The sequence below is a fragment of the Acomys minous genome (genome assembly GCF_964271855.1).
Source record: "Acomys minous genome assembly, chromosome: 15".
In the NCBI taxonomy this organism is placed as follows: Eukaryota; Metazoa; Chordata; class Mammalia; order Rodentia; family Muridae; genus Acomys; species Acomys minous.
In genome coordinates, this window is record NC_140497.1 from 97,472,911 (window position 1) to 97,489,895 (window position 16,985).

General features: G+C 54.5%; 1 protein-coding gene across 4 annotated transcripts; it reads right to left on the bottom strand.

Annotated features, from left to right (window-relative positions):
- Nucleotides 1–357: 357 nt before the first annotated feature.
- DGKQ (diacylglycerol kinase theta) lies at nt 358–16,801 on the bottom strand. Of its 4 annotated transcripts, XM_084759022.1 has the most exons (24): nt 16,679–16,801; nt 15,791–15,899; nt 11,558–11,637; nt 9,857–9,956; nt 9,493–9,578; nt 9,290–9,415; nt 8,719–8,872; nt 8,567–8,641; nt 8,373–8,473; nt 7,959–8,188; nt 7,785–7,875; nt 7,601–7,655; nt 7,329–7,390; nt 6,898–7,048; nt 6,473–6,511; nt 5,677–5,792; nt 4,160–4,311; nt 3,809–3,957; nt 3,523–3,701; nt 3,145–3,245; nt 2,906–3,052; nt 2,697–2,808; nt 2,464–2,616; nt 358–2,112 (listed from the first exon to the last, which is right to left on the bottom strand). In XM_084759022.1, the coding sequence occupies exons 3-24, from the start codon at nt 11,624–11,626 to the stop codon at nt 2,014–2,016; spliced, it is 2,547 nt and encodes an 848-aa protein (XP_084615148.1). In that variant the 5' UTR covers nt 11,627–11,637; nt 15,791–15,899; nt 16,679–16,801; the 3' UTR covers nt 358–2,013. The 4 variants fall into 4 exon arrangements, with proteins under 4 accessions (XP_084615148.1, XP_084615145.1, XP_084615147.1 ...); XM_084759019.1 differs by lacking the exons at nt 15,791–15,899; nt 16,679–16,801 and adding an exon at nt 14,178–14,549; XM_084759021.1 differs by lacking the exons at nt 358–2,112; nt 15,791–15,899; nt 16,679–16,801 and adding exons at nt 2,119–2,322; nt 14,178–14,549.
- Between the last annotated feature and the right edge of the window lie 184 nt (nt 16,802–16,985).

Here is a 16,985-nt window from a genome sequence, read left to right on the forward strand (position 1 = left end):
GCAGTGAGGGGCTTCATGGGAACTCAGTTTATTGCTTTTATTTGTTTACTTTCCTTTTTACCTCCCTGCCCCCAACACTGTCAGGGTTATTTACCTGTCTGACTAACCTGAACAAGCCACTTAGGGCTGTCACTGAGGTCTGCTTTGAGCAGCAGTCCATCCGTACTCCTTGCTCTGCCATGCATGTGGCCACGTAGGCCACCCTTCTTCTCACAACCTTCAGGCAATGGAGTCTGGGCTAAGTCAGGCTGAGAAGCTGCTGTCTGGCTCACATCCTCACAAGGACAGAGCTTCCCTGGTAGGGGTGCCAGTCCTGCCCGTTCCCATGCCAGTTGTCAGACAAAGAGAAGAGGCAGCTACACGACAGCAAAGTCCACACTGTATTTGGCCCAGATATAAATTAGATCACATTCAGGTAGTGATAAGTTACACACATAGATAGGACCAGTGCACAGGACATACTCCACAGAAGGACAGGCTCACTTAAATACAGAGGACATGCTACACTGACCGTAATTTACAAACAATTCTACAGGTTGAAATAAAAGTGAAAAACATCACAACGAATTTCTTTTGAACATTGAAGATGATGTAAACATGAGCATCTACACTGAGATCACAGATGGACGTCAGATGCACTTGTATGCAGTTTTGGCAGAAGCAGGTGAAGGGTGCCACAATGGTCCTAGGAAGCTGCCACACTTGGGAGGGTGGCCACAAACCCAGTGGTAACAAGCAGGAGGAGGATCTACCTAGACCTGTTTACTTTTTTGGAGATAAGCATCACAGGAGTCTTCTCACATAGGTCCTTCCCCTCCAGGGCTGGGGCTGGACCTCTCAACACGTTTAGCTGCACCCCCCCTTTTTTTTTTTTTTTAATGTTTTTACCTTTTAAGAGGGGCTTTAGCTCTATAGCCCAGTTGTGCCTTTAGCTTGCTATTCTCTTGCTTTAGCCCCCCAAGAAATATACAGGCATGCACCACCAGACTTAGCTAGACAGCTCATTTTTGGACATACTCTTCTGGGTTCTGAGGTGTGACAGTGAATTCTTGAGTGCATGGAAGAGAGCTTTGTCTCATTCTGTGGACCTGGTGCCCCCAGCAAGGCCTGGTCATCAGAGCTGCCTCTGTTTGTGTAGGAGCCAGAGTAAAAGTTCTACATCTACAAGGAAGGACTTTAGTCTGGCAAACAGCGTGTATATAAAGTGCTTTAAGTTGAATCTAAGGGAGTTCTAGCCACTCCACAGCAGCAGGTGTTATTTACATGATCAGGTACCACCCAGTCCTGTTCTGATCCCTTCTGGGCACTATGTGCCCACTCCAGGACTGAGAAGGGCACACAGGGCCTGGCACACATTCCAGCTGTGACACATAGGTGACACCTAAATTTACCTAGCCTCAGGGTAGACAAAGAGGTAATAGCTTTGTCAGTTCAGGGTCATCAGATGATTGAGACCTTGCAACTGACATTTTCAGCCCAAACTGCTGTCTGGTGATGAGCCCAGGGGACTTGAGGGTGCCACATCTACCTAACCAGGGCAGGAGGAACAGGCAGCATTCTATATCTGCTAGGCCAGGGCTCAGAAGGGTTTGCTGCTTTGAAAAAAAAACAACAAAAAACCAAAATGAGATCAAGGACCCACCTAGATGGCCTGCATCCAGAAATGTTGGGCCCAAGGGGTCTAAGAGAGGTTTCAAAGGAAGGGTGTGACTAACAGGATCAGCTCCACTTGTCCTGTAAGGACGAGTTTTGTGCAGAGGTCAGGCTAGTCAGAGCCTCATGTCCATGTCATAAAAACTGGTACTGTGGCTGAGTGAGCAAAGGCCATTACCTACCCACTCCTAAGTCTGTACATGACATTGGACAAGGATAAGGGATGGAAACATCCCAAGGCCCATGAAGACACTATGGTCAGTGCGACAGCTAAGTCCATCTGTTGGCCAGCCAATGTGTGGGACTTGGAACAGACCAAAGAAAGGCTGAGTGGCTGAGACCCTTCATCTTGCTCCTCTGTTAAGGATTGCCCTCAGGGGCAGGCAAGGTGTCCACTCTGGTATCCCTGGTGGCGCCAGCCTTCCTGGGCTTCTGCTTGGCCTTCCTCAGCATGTGAACCTGTTCCAATGCAAGGATGGAGGGTCAGAGGGCCAGAGTGACATTCCAAGTGTAGCTCTGGGACTTCTGGGCCAGTGAATACTTCTTGGCTCTACTCCACAGAAGAGGAAGGACCTAGTAAAGCTGCCTTGTTGCTGCAATCTGTAGCCCATGGAGCACTGTCTTCCATTCTTTCTTCTTTTCTGAGTTCTCACCATGGCCTCATGACACCTGGAGTCCAGAAGGCCAAAGTGTAGAGCCACCCGGCCTTAGCTCTGCTTAGGTCTAATACTTAGCCCTGATGCTTTAGTACAGCATCAGCCTACCTGGCCCTGGCCTGTTTTACCTCTGCTCTCAGCCTTGCCAACATACCTTAGGGGCAGTAGCAGAGATGATCATGTGCCCTGGGGCTTGAACCCAGGGCTCACCATCCACCTGCACTGGAGTAGCCTTGAGGAGTGTGACACGGAAGTAGGAGCCCTGGGCAATTCGTATTCCAGAGCGCAGCCCACCTTGTACCTGGCCCTGGGTAAGACAGAAGCAGAGCTGGCTAGTAGGGCCCAAGGGGTAGCACAGGACCTACCCACCAGCCTGCCAGTGCTCACCATGTGCACAACACCCGTCACACCCACCACCTCCAACAGCCCGTCGTCTATGCGTGGCTTCTCAAACCTTGAGTCGTTGTCAGAGCCCCACAGGTCAGCCCCTGAGCCCCAACTGCCCTCAAAAGATGAAAATACAAAGTTAGGTTCAGACCAGACACAGACCTAGCACCTGGCCCTAACTGCAGAGTCTGAGAGCCCAGCCCCAGCACCTGGGGATGTTTATGAAGATGAGACCCTCAATGCTGGGTAGCTCCACCTCCTGCTGTTCCACCTGCAGCCGGATCTCCTTGTGTAGGCTTCTAGAATGGCTGATCTTCTGCAGCCCGACCCGCACATACACGCCCTTGTTGTGGAACCTGCCACAGGGAGGTAGGCATCCCAGATCGTCAGGTAAAAGCTGCTGGCTGCTGTAAGTGACCTGGTCCCCAGCTTTGCCTTCCTGGTATACCTGCTTGTGAATTTGCCAGGCTCCTCTTCGCGTGCCTGGTGGAAGTCTAGGCTGAGCTCCGCATCGATACCAATGCCACAGTAGTTACTCATCTGAACAATCTGGAGACAGGGCATAACCAGGGTGCTGGCCAGCCATTGAGTGTCCCAAATTGTGCCAGACATGTCTAACCCTTACCTCTTGTCACCAATGCCCTCTGCTAGGAACCTCTCTGCTTAAATGCCACAGCAATCCCCTGCCCCCAGAGAAAGCAGAATCCCACAAACCCAAAGAGTCAGCAAGCTCCTGCTCTGCCTCAGGGGAGCCTGAGAAGATGCACATCAGCCAAGGGAGTGGGGGTTGTCAAATACAAGATCCTAGCAGGTGCTGCACTGGTACCTTGGGGGGCTCTGCATCTGCCACACTGTTGTCTGCATTATCAGTCTCATGAGCATCTAGCAGAATTGTCCAGCGATCCATGAGCACAGCATCAGCCTCATCCACAGACACCAGCACAGAAAATGGGTCCTCGCCACTATAGCCTGCCCCCCAGCGGAGGACCCGGCCAAGGTCATTCCCTGAGAAACAGTAACGAGCATAATCCACATACCATCATAAGTCTCCAGCAAAGCTCAAAGTAGGGACAGCCCTGAGACCCATCCTTCAAGTTGATGGCTAAGCCCACCTGTACCCAGGGGCAGGATGGCCACAGATGGCTCTGGGCAGGCCAGATGGCGCCTTGTCTCCTCCAGGGCAGCGAGCACCCAGCCCACGGTGCCATCTCCGCCACACACCAGTACCCGAAAACAGGGCACCTGGGAGAAAAGGTGGAACCTGTGTGGGAGACAGTGTTCTGCCACTACCTCCTGGCTGCTCAGGCCAAGACCTGGCCACTCGTTCTTGGCAGCTCTTTTCAGATGTCCATCTCTGGCCACATAGAAAACTTAATGATTCCAGCAGTCCCATTTGGAGTTCCTACTAGGTAGAGACAGGTGGGGGTTGCTCTTTCCAAGTGCCAGGAAAACTCCAGACTCACCCAGGAAGAGGGCCCCCGTTGGTCAGCTCAAAGACCTGGTGCGGATTTAGCAGCTTCCGGAAACTACAGAGAAGTTCTCGCCCCTTGAGGCCCCCACTCTTGGGGTTCACGAACACGAGGAGAGGGCAGCAGTCAGGAGGCAGCTTCGTGTGCTGAGAAGTGGGGGACTGAATTACGTTGGGGTCAAAGTCCCACATTGGAACTGCTAAGCAATGTCCAGCCTCAGATTCCAAGCCTACTAAGCCATAGCCAGGCCTTCCTATAGCTAAGCAGTGCGCATAAGTATCTCCGCCTCATTACTGAACTCTCAGTAATCCTTTCTCACGAGAACACCATTGTGGCTGCGTGGAGCTTGAAGCACAAACACCAGGGAGATCCATTGTGACATATGTCGAGGGACCAGCCTCACCCTCTTAGTTATGAAGCCACAGTAGTCCGTAGATCCTAGGTGGTCCTACCAGCCACCTGGCGTGAGGCCTGGCTCTTGTGAAGCTATCAACACACCCTTTGGAAGTAAACAGCTTCCAGGTCCCACCTGCCACATGGCAGCCAGAGGGCTCGGTTTACAGGGGTAACCACACATCACTGGTCATGGGAACAAAATCAGTATCCCTGTACATAATGCCGAGAGACGGTCCCTAGGAGTCTAGACACAATGGGCTGGTTTAGGTCCTTATAATGGTGTTGAGTAACAGGGGACTCACAAGTCAGGCACAGACACAAGAGTAGACAGCAGCGTAGGGACTGTAGTATGGCTGGGGCAAGAACACATTTGTGAAGGGTACCCACTGGACAGGAGAGCTGCCTGCTCTCAACACTCATTTGCCCCAGGGCAGGCAGCTGACAAGAAACAGAAAGTGAATATGGCCTCATGCCTAACTCTGCAACAGAACTGGTGAGAACAATGCCTGGTTAAACATACAGGGAGCCTGGACCTATGTCCTTAGGCATTGGGAACAGCTAGATTTGGGCCTGAAGTCCCAAGGTTCAGGGTGCAGGCAGGCCTTGGCTACCCACAGGGGCTCCGCAGAGCCTAGGCACTCCTCATGAAGTTGCTCTGCCCTTTGCTGCCCTCTGCGTACACCTCACTGCCAGGTCGTAGGAGTGGTATGTGAAGTCAGGGAGCTCCACCTACTGGCCAGAAAAAAACCCCAGGCACAGGGCTACCTGGGTAAATGTTGAGGGCAGCATCATACTCAAGAGGACAGGGTCTGGCAGGATGTTGGCACATGGTCACAACACACTCTGGCCTTAAGTGGGGGTGGAGCTGTGTCCTGTGGTGACCCCAATAGGTCAAAAGTTTACAGTTCATAATGTGAAAACAGGCTTGGTCCCAAGCATCGTGTCTTACTGGTTCAGACCACCACGGACAAGCCCTGACTCCCTGACTCTCTGACTCTCTGATATAAATTGGCCTTGTCCTTTCTGGGCTGTTGTAAGGTAGACCAAGGTGGCATGTACCAGCCACCTAGCAATGAGGACATGGTCCTGGGGCATTAAGAGACCCAACCACTCACCAGCACATCCGGAAGCACTAGTGCAGTCAGTGGCCGGCCGTGCACTACTGTGTCCCTGGCCAGCATGTATAGCCGCTCAGCCTCCGAGAAGCAGGTGACATCCAGAATTACTGCGCCTGCCACAAGTAGGCCAAAGCTCAAGGTGGGTGTCCTATGTACCCCACCCACAAGGTACCCAGTTAGGCATCCTGTGTATTCTGCCCCCCAGATACCCAGGGAAGCGTGAATCTTGTGTACCCCCACCCAAAAAGTATTTAGGGTCTGTCCTATGAAATCCACCCCCAAGATGTCACACCCACAAAGCCTCTCCCGTGTGCCTTGCCAACCAGGCACCTAGGCAGAGCCTCAGCTACCAGTCCCAGCCCTAGCTTTGGTCCCCAGCCAGCTCATGTCAGCTGACTGTAGCTGGCATCCACAGTAAGGGGCCACCCTTCCAGCAGAGAACTCCCACAGAAAGCAGGCTGAACGCAGGATCCATCACTTTGTCTCCCTGACCAGCCACACTCACACCCAAGTCCAGCACCATGAGCATTGCATGGCCTCTGAGTCTCCTGGGTTCACATGCCAAGAAGGATGGAAGAAAATCCTTCCACATTAAAAGATGCAGGCCCAGAGAAAGAACAAAGATGGGGGGGGGGCGGGAAATAGCTAATCTCGGCAACACTGTAACAAAGGCAAGGGCTGTGAACCAAGAAACAAAACCAGGGGATGATTCCAGGCATGTGGATGTAGAGCAGGAGGTAAAGGGTAGACCCTTCTACCCGACTCCAGGAACATCCACCAGATACCAGCTTACCTTGTAAGGAGTAGACGTGACTCACAGACACCACAGCAGCTGCACAGACAGGTTGCAGTCAGAGTGGCATTCTGAGGGGACGGACCTGACCTCCCAGTCTGGGGCCAGCCTCCCTCCTAAGGGCACCGCCATCCAGAGCACAACCCACCCAAGCAGCACCTGATGTGTCCTTTGGGGTCAGCTCCCCTGGGAATTGCCTATGCCCCATTCCCAAGCAAGGCCCCTGACTCCTGAATGTACAGGGTGAATGTACAGGGATGTACAGGCCCCGCAACGGAGGCCATGTTGGCTGGCCTTGGGTGGAGGCTGAGCTTGGGCTCCAGGTGGTGCATGAGGAGGCAAGAGGACCTAGGCTTGCCACCACAGTCCCACTGCTCATTCAGGACCCTCTCCCAGCCCAAGCCCTGGGTGGTCCAAGGTCACACCTTTGGTGGCCATGGCCTCGTGCAGCAGGTGGTTGTAATCCTGGGGGGACAAGCCAGGTGGCAAGCCACCCACGAACAGGGAGACGCGGGGGGCCACGGCCCTTCTCTCAGCCACGTAGAAGCGCGTCTGGCTCACCTGGCGCACAGATGTCTGCAGGAAAAGCGGGAATGGTGATGCTGGGCCGCAGCACCAGCAATGCTCCTCCTACCCACTCAGCTCTTGAGATTCCAGGCCTCCCAGCTAGAAGCAGGTGACGCATTAGAGAGGGTACTGCCAGCCAGGGCCATCAGCCGCTGCTTGGGAGGATACAGTGTCTGAGAAGAGGTGCCCCTCTGGAGGTGGCAGTGAGTGGACAGCCTTGGTGGCATCCTTCTACAGGCTGTGGCCAACGGCCGGCAGTCCCCTGGGAGTGTTGTCCACACCCACTGACCTGTCGGATGTCCCAAAGTCGGTCTAACAGAGGTTCCTCATCTGCCAGCACTGTCCGTTGGACTGTGGGATTGAGGGACACAGGGTGTCAGCACGGGGCTCCTCCCTTCCACAAACAGCTGCTCTGAGTCTCTGGGGCATGTGGGGATGCAGGTGCATCTAAGTGGGACCGATCAGAAGGGCAATGGTCTAGCCCCAGTGTCCTGGTAGGCCTCCCAGAGTGGCAGGCCCAAGCCTACTACACAAAAGGCCCGAGAAACGCAGTTCACTTACCCTGTCTGCTGCTCATGAGCACCTCAGTCAGCTGGAATCGCTCCTGATCCTCAACCTACACAGCATGGGTAAAACGTCAGGCCTAGGACCGAACCCCCATACCCACAGGACATTCAGAGGGATGGTAGCCGGACACACTGTGCAGGTGACCCCAAAGTTGGGTGAGAATTGGCAGTGTGCATACCTGCCGTCCAAACAGTGGAAGAACCTCTTGAACCACAGATCGTGCTGTACTCTGGGAGTTCACACGGATGGACACGTAGGCCACACCCACCCTGTGGGGGGGACAGGCTCAGAGTTTAGACTTTGGATCCTCACCGTACCCCTCCCTCAATAGATCCCGTGCTTTCAGCCTTACTTGAGCCAGCCAGGGTAGATCTTCAGGATCTCCTGGGCACGAGGCACAGACCTGATGACCCAGGCCTCAGACACGGCATCCCGGGGCCCAGAGCCTTTGCCAGCCTCCTCCTCAGTGGTCCCAGCCTTCCCCAGGGTCTGGGAGTTACCAGACAGTAAGGCTAGGGGCAGTGCCTGCAGCTGGAAGTCCCTAGGGTCCTCATTGATGTAGTAGGCCCGAAGTGCTGCCTCCTGTAGAGGGGGGAGCCAAGTAGCGAGGGCCAGGTGAAGAGGAGACCTTGTATGGAGAGCTGGGTTAAGGGAAGAGGTGAGGGAGGCAGGCCGGGGAAGCCAGCTGAGAAGGGAGGGCAAGCAGAGGGCTCCAGGCATGGTGCTGTGTACCGTACCATACCTCCATGCGTAGGTTTACTCTTACCATCACCTCCTCATTCCGAGCCAGGCGGGAGACGGTAACCAGACGAAACTGATTTTTCCTCATGGAGTCGTTGCCATCAAAGATCTTCAGCATCTGTTTGGCTAGGCCAGAGAGGAGCAGTTGAGACTCTTGCGGGGGGGGCGTCTGGGGCTGGGACTAGGGGGCACAGAGTGGCAGCTGAGTGGGGCACTTACTGGATTCTGTGGCTGCCAGCACCTCTCTGCTTGTGCCTGTGGCAGCGCTTCCATCTAGGCCGTCATCCCCGTCACCTTCAGGGTAGACAAAGGCCCCATCCTCAGTGCCTGGCTCAGCCAGGACACACCCTAGTCCCACCTCTCTGCCTCACCAAGCTCCAGGGCCATGGTCTCGGGGATACGGAAGCAGTGCATCTTGCTGAAGTTTCGGGACAGCAGGCGCACACACGAAGGAGGCAGTACCATGGAGCGTAGACGCCCAAATGTACACTCAGGTGTGAGTGCTGTGGAGCACACTGAGTGGGCCTGGAAGGACAAAGGTACAAGTCTGGACCCTGGGCAGAAAGCTGGCCAATTTTTATTTTTTGGTTTTTTTTGGTTTTTCGAGACAGGGTCTCTCTGTGTAGCCTTGGCTGTCCTGGACTCACTTTGTAGACCAGGCTGGCCTCGAACTCACAGCGATCCACCTGCCTCTGCCTCCCAAGTGCTGGGATTAAAGGTGTGCGCCACCACCACCCAGTAAGCTGGCCAATTCTATATCCCACCAGCAGAAGCGCCCACTTAGATGGTGCACAAAGCCAGAGGTGCTACTCCATAACCCAGAAAAGAGCAGACAGCTTGAACGAAAGGAACCTCCCCTCCTCCGCCCCTCCTACTACCCTGATACAGACGCCACCATTTGTCCCACACCCTGGGCCCCATTCACCTGATCCCCGTGCTCACCTGCGCACCGCACCATTCGCAGCGAACACCAGCCAGCACATCAGAGGAACCACAAGCCTTCCTGCAGACCTCACACCGTGCACCGGAAGGCAGGTTCCCCTCCCGCCAGTGGTGGTGGTACGTGTCCTGGAGATGGGCGGGGCAGTCAGAAGCTCAGCCAGCCTAACCCCTACCAAACCTAACCCCAGCACTAGTACACTCACATAATCCTGCTGTCCATCCTGGTGGCACTGACGACAGTCGCTGCAGGCGAAGGGCACACAGTCGGCGTGAACGTGCAGCTCACACACTGGGGGGCGGGCAAGGTTAGGGGCCTCTTGCCACACCCCTGCCCTCCTCACTCACCTCTTAGCTTGGGCCGGCTCCAACCTCAACCCCTGCCATCCTGAACCAGCTTTCTGCCTGGCAGGCTCTTACTGTTGGAGCCCCCATAGTTAGCCTGAGCCTACCACCCATGCCCTCGACAAACCACAGGGAGAGGAGGGCTGGGCTACCCCGGGGGCAGCGTAGACCAGGCCCTTTGAGTAAGGAGCTCAATTTCCAAGGGGGCCAAGGGCTCAACGGTACCTTCACACCGGAGGGCCGGCACCTCCAGGCTCTTGCGGCAGACCACACAGAACTTGCGCTTGTAGAGCCCAAGGGAGCCAAAACAGTGGGCTACAGGGACCTATAAGGGCAAAGCAATCCTCAGATTAGGGCCTGCCTGGTCCTGCACCCTTATCCCTGGTGGCCCTATGAGGTGGCCCTGCATCACCTTCAGGTAACTGGACAGAGGGGATCACCCCTTCTCCTCATCTCCACAAATCTGCAGCTCAGGTCCTGCTTGGGAGTGAATACTACCATGCGACCTGGACTGGGGCTAGCCTGGCTGACTGGAACTGGTGAACAGAGAACCGGCTCTGCAACTTCACATCTGCACTATTGTAAGCACAGGTAAAAGAAGCCCACCTGACACCCACTCCTCACTCCTCAGGCCAGCAAGGCTACCAGGTGCCTGCCTTGTTAGATTCAGAGGCTTCCAGCACCCCCAGATTTGCCCTCTTGGAGGCAATCACAGTGACTGTGAACACGTGATGGTAAACTGCCTCCCCCATGAAAGCAGATTGGAAGGATCGGGTCTTGACTTGACTGGTCCTCAGCCCATGACTTAAAGCACACTCAATAAGCAGAAGAACAGAAAAACTGCACACTAGAAGGGTACCACATAGGCCAGGATGGAATGTGATTTTTAATTTCTTTTAAAACATCTACGTCCTCTGAGTATATCTGAAACCAAACTAAGTATTTCGTTTAATCACAAGTATAAATAAGGAATCACGGAAATCATTTAAGCGAGCTACAGCCTTAACATGCTCACAAGGGCATCACTCTGGTGAGCACAGCACCCTGATACGACAGCAGCCAGCATCCTTGGATGCCTTTGTACTCACACTTAGTAATCAAGTACCCACCAAGCATCGATGTTAAGGGAAAGCTGACAGTGTTAAGGATAGTTGTCAGCTTCATCTGCCGCTTACTGCAGCACCCCATCACACCCCCTCTTTACTTGCCTCCTCTTCCTCACGGCTGGGAGGTAGGACCCATCTGCTAGGGCAGGCGAGTACAAGCTCAGGGCAGCAGAGCTGCCAGTCACCTGGCCTTGTGAATGCAGATGGCGGGCAGTGAGGCTGTTGTGCCTCCTGTTTTGAACATGGCTAGCTATGCTGCTCTCAGCACTACCATTCTCCCCTAGAAAGGAAGTCTCTGTACCCTGCTAGGAGCCTCAAGACACTCTCCAGAGCCCTGTGGCCAAATCCTATGCCAAATCCTAGGCTCTGAGGCTTTTTACACAAGCCTGTTGTGTCACAATCTATAAAGATTTGCGTGTATTTGTGAGAAACAACCCAGAGATCCCCTGTGCTCTTTACCCAATGTTAATAACTTACAAAACTAGTCAGTGTCATAGCTAGAGCACGGAAAGTACGAAGTAGCCAGCCTCCAGACCTCATTTGGCCCTTCTGCGGCCACATCTACTTCCTTACCTTGAACCTCTGATCTGTGCTCCTCTGGCTCCTGATTTCAGAGTGTCCCATAGGCAGGTATTGCCCTTTGACCCTGGCTTTTCTCAGCATAGTTCCCTAGAGATCCACTCAGGGTGCTCAGCTCATCAACGGCCCCTTCATTGTGAGAACTCTGCCCTATGATGTGGCTAAATTGACAATGCAAAGAGGCAGCTAGAGGTCAGCCCCCAACCCTGTGAGAACCATGCGCACCTGCCCCCACACTCACCCGTACTAGGCTTGGCGCAATGCTCGTGCACGGGGTCTTCACCTGCTTCAGGCACTTCTCATGGGACATGAAGTTGCAGACTGCAGGGAGGAGAGCTGTGTGAGCCACCCCGCCTTGCTAAGAAGCCCCACATACGCCCCAGGAGGTGAGAGGGGTCCTAGTATTCAGCCTTTGTCAGCATACCACAGGGCATCAGCGGTTTACAATGGGGCTAAGAGCCCACGGGAAAGAGGCCGCTCAGCCAGAGACACTCAACATGGCACCCTAGCCCTGTGCCACGTAGTGGCAGGGCGTCACTCCTGTGACCTCTGTCATGATGAAGACAGGCAGTTACACCATCCTCAAGAGCCCAAGGCTCAGATGCCCACAGGGGGACCACGGTGGGGGATGAGTGTGCCCTTCTGTCTTGGGAGTGTCCTATGCCCCTCACATTGGCTCAGCGCTCCCTGTCTCCGAGGCCAATAGAGGAGAAGAGTGCACATAAACAGCATACAAAACCTAGGTGAGGCCGGGCATGGTGGCGCACGCCTTTAATCCCAGCACTCGGGAGGCAGAGGCAGGCGGATCACTGTGAGTTCGAGGCCAGCCTGGTCTACAAAGCAAGTCCAGAACAGCCAAGGTTACACAGAGAAACCCTGCCTCGAAAAAACCAACCAACTAACCAACCAACCAAACAAACAACCTAGGTAATCGGGAAGGAGGCTTACTTCCAGGCCTCAGCACAAGCAGAGCTTCAGCAGAGAAACAAACTTGGAGGTCCAAGAGGGGAGAGAAGCTGCACAGCATGTCAGGCCAGAGCAGGCCAAGGGAGTGAGGGGCCTGGCTGGGTGCCACAGGTGGGCCACTATGCATGAGGCTGTAGGAACAAAGGACACGACCACTACGATGACCACTACGATATCCTGAGGAGCCAGACCTATGTAGAGGACCCTAGCTGCCGCTTCCCTCCTGCTGAGACATCCCCCCCCCCAACTCCTTAGTCCTAGAAGGGGACAGATAAAAGTTTTCCATGGGATGCTCCAGAAAAAAAAACAAACAAACTATTGTGAGGAGGCTAGAGCTGGTGAGAGAAGCAGATGAGGAAGCAATGACCTAACAGGAATCCCCCAGGCACTCCATCTGCACCACCTTGGAAGGTCTTGCCAGCCGCCTCCTCTGTAGGCCGGAGCAGTGGCTGTTGTGTGCAGACCGCTCTGTGTGCTCCGGCAGGTGGAAGGCCTCTGCCCACACCCTCGCGAGGCCATGTGCTGAGATCCCAGGGCCTTCCTGACAATTCGGCCTGGAAGGGGCTCTGCACACTCTTCTTAGGAACGGGATTTTGCTGACTCCACAGACCTAGCCACAGGGCCCCTATCTGTGAGGGGCACCCAGAGTCTATCCTTAGACTTCAAGTCCTACTTTCATTACCTCTGAGTCCTACAGAGGTCTAGCCTCTGACCTGTAGGTCTGCCTCCACAACTTTTACTCCCCACAGAGATTAGACTTAAGACTCGAAACTCTGCTTTCTGTGGCTTTCACCCGTGAAATGAGTCAGAGAGCCACTTCACCTGAAGCCCAGCCTATGCCTCCTCTGGAGGTCCTGGGCTATAACTTCAGACCTGCAGATCTGTCAGTGTACACATCACAGCCTCCAACCCAGTGGTGTTCGGGTGGTGTACAGGACAGGTAGGGCAGTGTAGTAGTCCTGAGCTGACAGAGAAAACCAGGCAACCGCCCCTGAGGTGCCATGACAACCTTCATTCCCCACCAGCAGAAGACACACCTGCATGAGGAGCTGTGGCCTCAGTGATCTTGCCCAGAGCACAAGCGTGTCTCCTTGAACAGAACAGCCGTTGCTCTACTGACCCCACTTTGAGTCCCTGATCAGGACACATCGTCAGAGGCCCAAATGCCCCTCACAGATTTAGGCTTTGGGTCTCGGGGCCTGTCTCCTCATAGGAAGTAAGAATACAATTTTGGGCCAGCCATAGAATTACCTGGGGAATTAATTCTATGAGGAAGAGGTGCTATTCTCTGCCCTGCCCAGCCGGCTTAGCAGCTGGGTTAGGGCTGTGTTGGGACATGCCACATCTGTAAAGGCTGGACCTGGCTCTCCAAGCAGCTGAGCCTGAGCAGAGCAGTATTCAGTCCCTCTGTGCATAAGCATGCACTCAGGACAAGAATGACCAGGACCAATGGTACAGGCCATCTCTGCTTGCCCACTCCTGCGGTCCCGGTCGCTTAGGGAGAAGCCACACACCCGAACACCAGAGGGAGCCCCATGGCCTCAGGTCTAGGTCCGACCTTCATATCTCCATGCCAAGGCCCAAGAACTGCCTCAACACACATCTTGACTCTCGCAGCCCTGTTTGATTCCAACCACCGCATTGCACTACGGTGACTCTCCACCTCCCACTAGGAAATCCTAAGATCCCAGGCCAAGAGGGGCCAGACCTGAGGCACCCCTCCTTCCTGCCCCTTAATGCAGGCGTCTCCTTCATAGAAAGGCCCTACTCAAACAAGAGACTGTCTCTGAGCCTACTACTGCCAAGAGGGACAGGGCTCAAAGGTCAGGGCAATGTCCCGGGGAGGAGGGCACCGGCTCATGGGAGCGGCCTCGGGGCGCGGGGTGGACTCTCACCATCGCACAGGAAGCCGGCCAGCCCCCAGATGAAGTCCGAGCATAGATGGCAGAAGGTTGGCTTGGTGAGTGTCACCTTGCGAAAGCTGTGGCCAGGTGCTGCGGGGCCAATAGCTCTGCCGGTCCGCTCCGGCCCTGACCCCGGGCGTGAGCGGCCTGAGATGCCCAGTACAGGGCTGCCGGCCGGGCTGCCGAGACGTGGGGAACCACTGACCGGCCAGGTTCGGGCCCCGGGCTCGGCTGCCGCCGCCATCCACAACCTGAGCGCCCCAGGTCCAGCTGCGCGCTAAAGCCAGGTCCGCGGTGAAGAAGAGGGCCCTGGGCAGCGTCTGCTCCTGGCTTCCGACTGCGCTTCCTAACGCGCAGGCTCGCGTGGGCGGGGCGCGACTGGAGAGACTGGGGAGGGGCGGTGCCGTCCTGCTGAAGGCGGTGCCTCTCTGGACCAGACCTTGGGGCGCAGTGGCCCCACGGGATTCAATCTGACCCTCCAGCGCCCGATGAGCAAGAGGAGAAATGGACTAGATTTCCTACACAGGGTCTCAGGATACTAGATGTGAGGCCGGGAGAGAATCTATACGGGAACGTTCATAGCTAGCTAAGAACTTGAGAAGACCTCCCACAAGCTCCCTTACACCACGGCAAGGACCACCCCACCCACGCCCCAGTGTGTTCCCAGGTTTTTGAGGACCTGCGTTCAATGGAAGGGCATGCACAGTAACCATGGCTTTGTGTTGTCCAGATAATGCCTGTGACTTTGGACCCATGACTAACTCTGCCTCTATTGTCCGCCGCGCTCAAGGTCCCTACTTCTGTAGGCTTAACTTAATTTGGAGTTGGAGGAGACACTGCTGGCATGGTGATCCAAGGAACTGGTCTCTAGCCTGATTCACAGTGGCCACATAGTGAGGACCTGTAGGTTCAGTGCATCAGGAAAAGGGAAGCCTGCCTGTCTTTGAAAGGCTTTGCGTACTCAGGAGCGAAAAGGACCCAAATGGGGCCAGACGGGGGGGGGGGGGAACGGGGGGGGGGGAAGAAGGGAGGGAGGGGGGTAAGGGGGGCGTGAGGGGTGGGGGCGGGTGGTGGTGGAATGCAGCATGTTCTTCTGATGTTGTGTCTGAGGCTGACGGAGGCTTTGTTCGCTTCTTAGTTAGTGATACCATTGTGGACCTGTGGCTTTTCTAGGGGATCCTCTGTGCCTCTTCGCTAGCCTTTTTACATACTCTGTCTAGGATGGTGCATGCCCTCACTAGCTGAGGGGGCTAAGAAACTAGCCTTCTCCCAGAGGCTGAGGCACGTGACCCTTTTGGCCTTCCCAGCTTGTGGCCATTGGCACAAGCATCCACTTTTACATCCAGGCAGGTTCTAGTCAGGTGACATACAGACAACTGTCTGAGAAGGACACACAACCTATTCCTTAGGGAAGAGGCCTGATGTGCCAAGCAGGCTCTGGCGACCCCAGAAACAGGGGTGTGTGGCTTAAGCCTTTACTGGCGTTTCCAAGGAACAAGCAGGCAGGGCAGAGGCTATAGGACTGATGGCCTGCACCACCCACTGGGGCTCTGTGGCAGGCTCTGCTGCCCACCTTCTTGGGCTTCTAGAACAAGGACACTCACTTGGTGTGAGTCTGGGCTATGAAGTGGCTGGTCTTCATTTGCTGCCTAGGATTAGGCAATCTGGAGCGTGATAGAGGTATATCTAGGATCAAAGGCCCAAATGTCGTATCTAGAACACAGAAAGTAAGAAAATATAGATAGTATAAGCAAGACACACAAAAGTGGAGGTTATACATCTAAAGGTATAAGCTTTTGGGGGAAGGGGGAACGAGCAAGGAAGGGGATGCTATAGGACAGAGCCCACTGGAAGAGACCAGCAAGGCTGGCAGGCTCCCTCTGTCCCCTTACTCTGCTCAGTAAGCTAGAGGCAAGACTAAAACCCCCAGCTTGGGGTGACAAAAAAAGTGGGGTGATGGTGCACGCCTTTAATCCCAGCACTCGGGAGGCAGAGGCTGGTGGATCGCTGTAAGTTCAAGGCCAGCCTGGTCTACAAAGTGACTCCAGGACAGCCAAGGCTACACAGAGAAACCCTGTCTCAAACAACAACAACAAATCTTCTGAGGCCACTATAGCCTACTCTTCTGTGTCACATCTTCTGCTGCCTGCCTTCGTAAGTACACTGTTGCATCTGAGACCCACTGGATAATCTAGGATAATCTCCCATATCAAGATCCTAATGCAATTATACCTGCAAATACCCTTCACCGCATTCAATAAAGATGGCTAGTTCTGCAACTGTGGCCGTGCAGTTAACCCTGCTACCCACATACTGCTAGCGCCTGCATGGCTATTAACATGCAGTGTAACTCTCTAGACACATTGTCTCTATGCCGCCCAGACACTGCCACTGTTATGGCTCTCTGCATTCACGATGTTAGAGCCCAAGAAGCAGCCAAAAGGAAATGACCTATTGTCTTCAAAGAGCCAAACAATAAAATAAGCACTGACTTTTCAACAGAAGCACTGGATCTGAAGACTGGAAACAAATCTTCTAAGTTCCTGAAAATAAGCATCTTTGTTTGCTTTCTCTTGCTGTGATAAAAACTTGCTGAACAGCCGGGCATGGTGGCGCACACCTTTAGTCCCAGCACTCGGGAGGCAGAGGCAGGCGGATCGCTGTGAGTTCGAGGCAGACTGGTCTAGAAAGCGAGTCAGAAAAGGTATAGACCTGCTCTGCCAAAGCTCTGGGAGGTGCCTTGACTTTTTTTTTAAACCAAAGCCACTCCTTGGAACAGTCCCGCAGCGCCATCTTCTG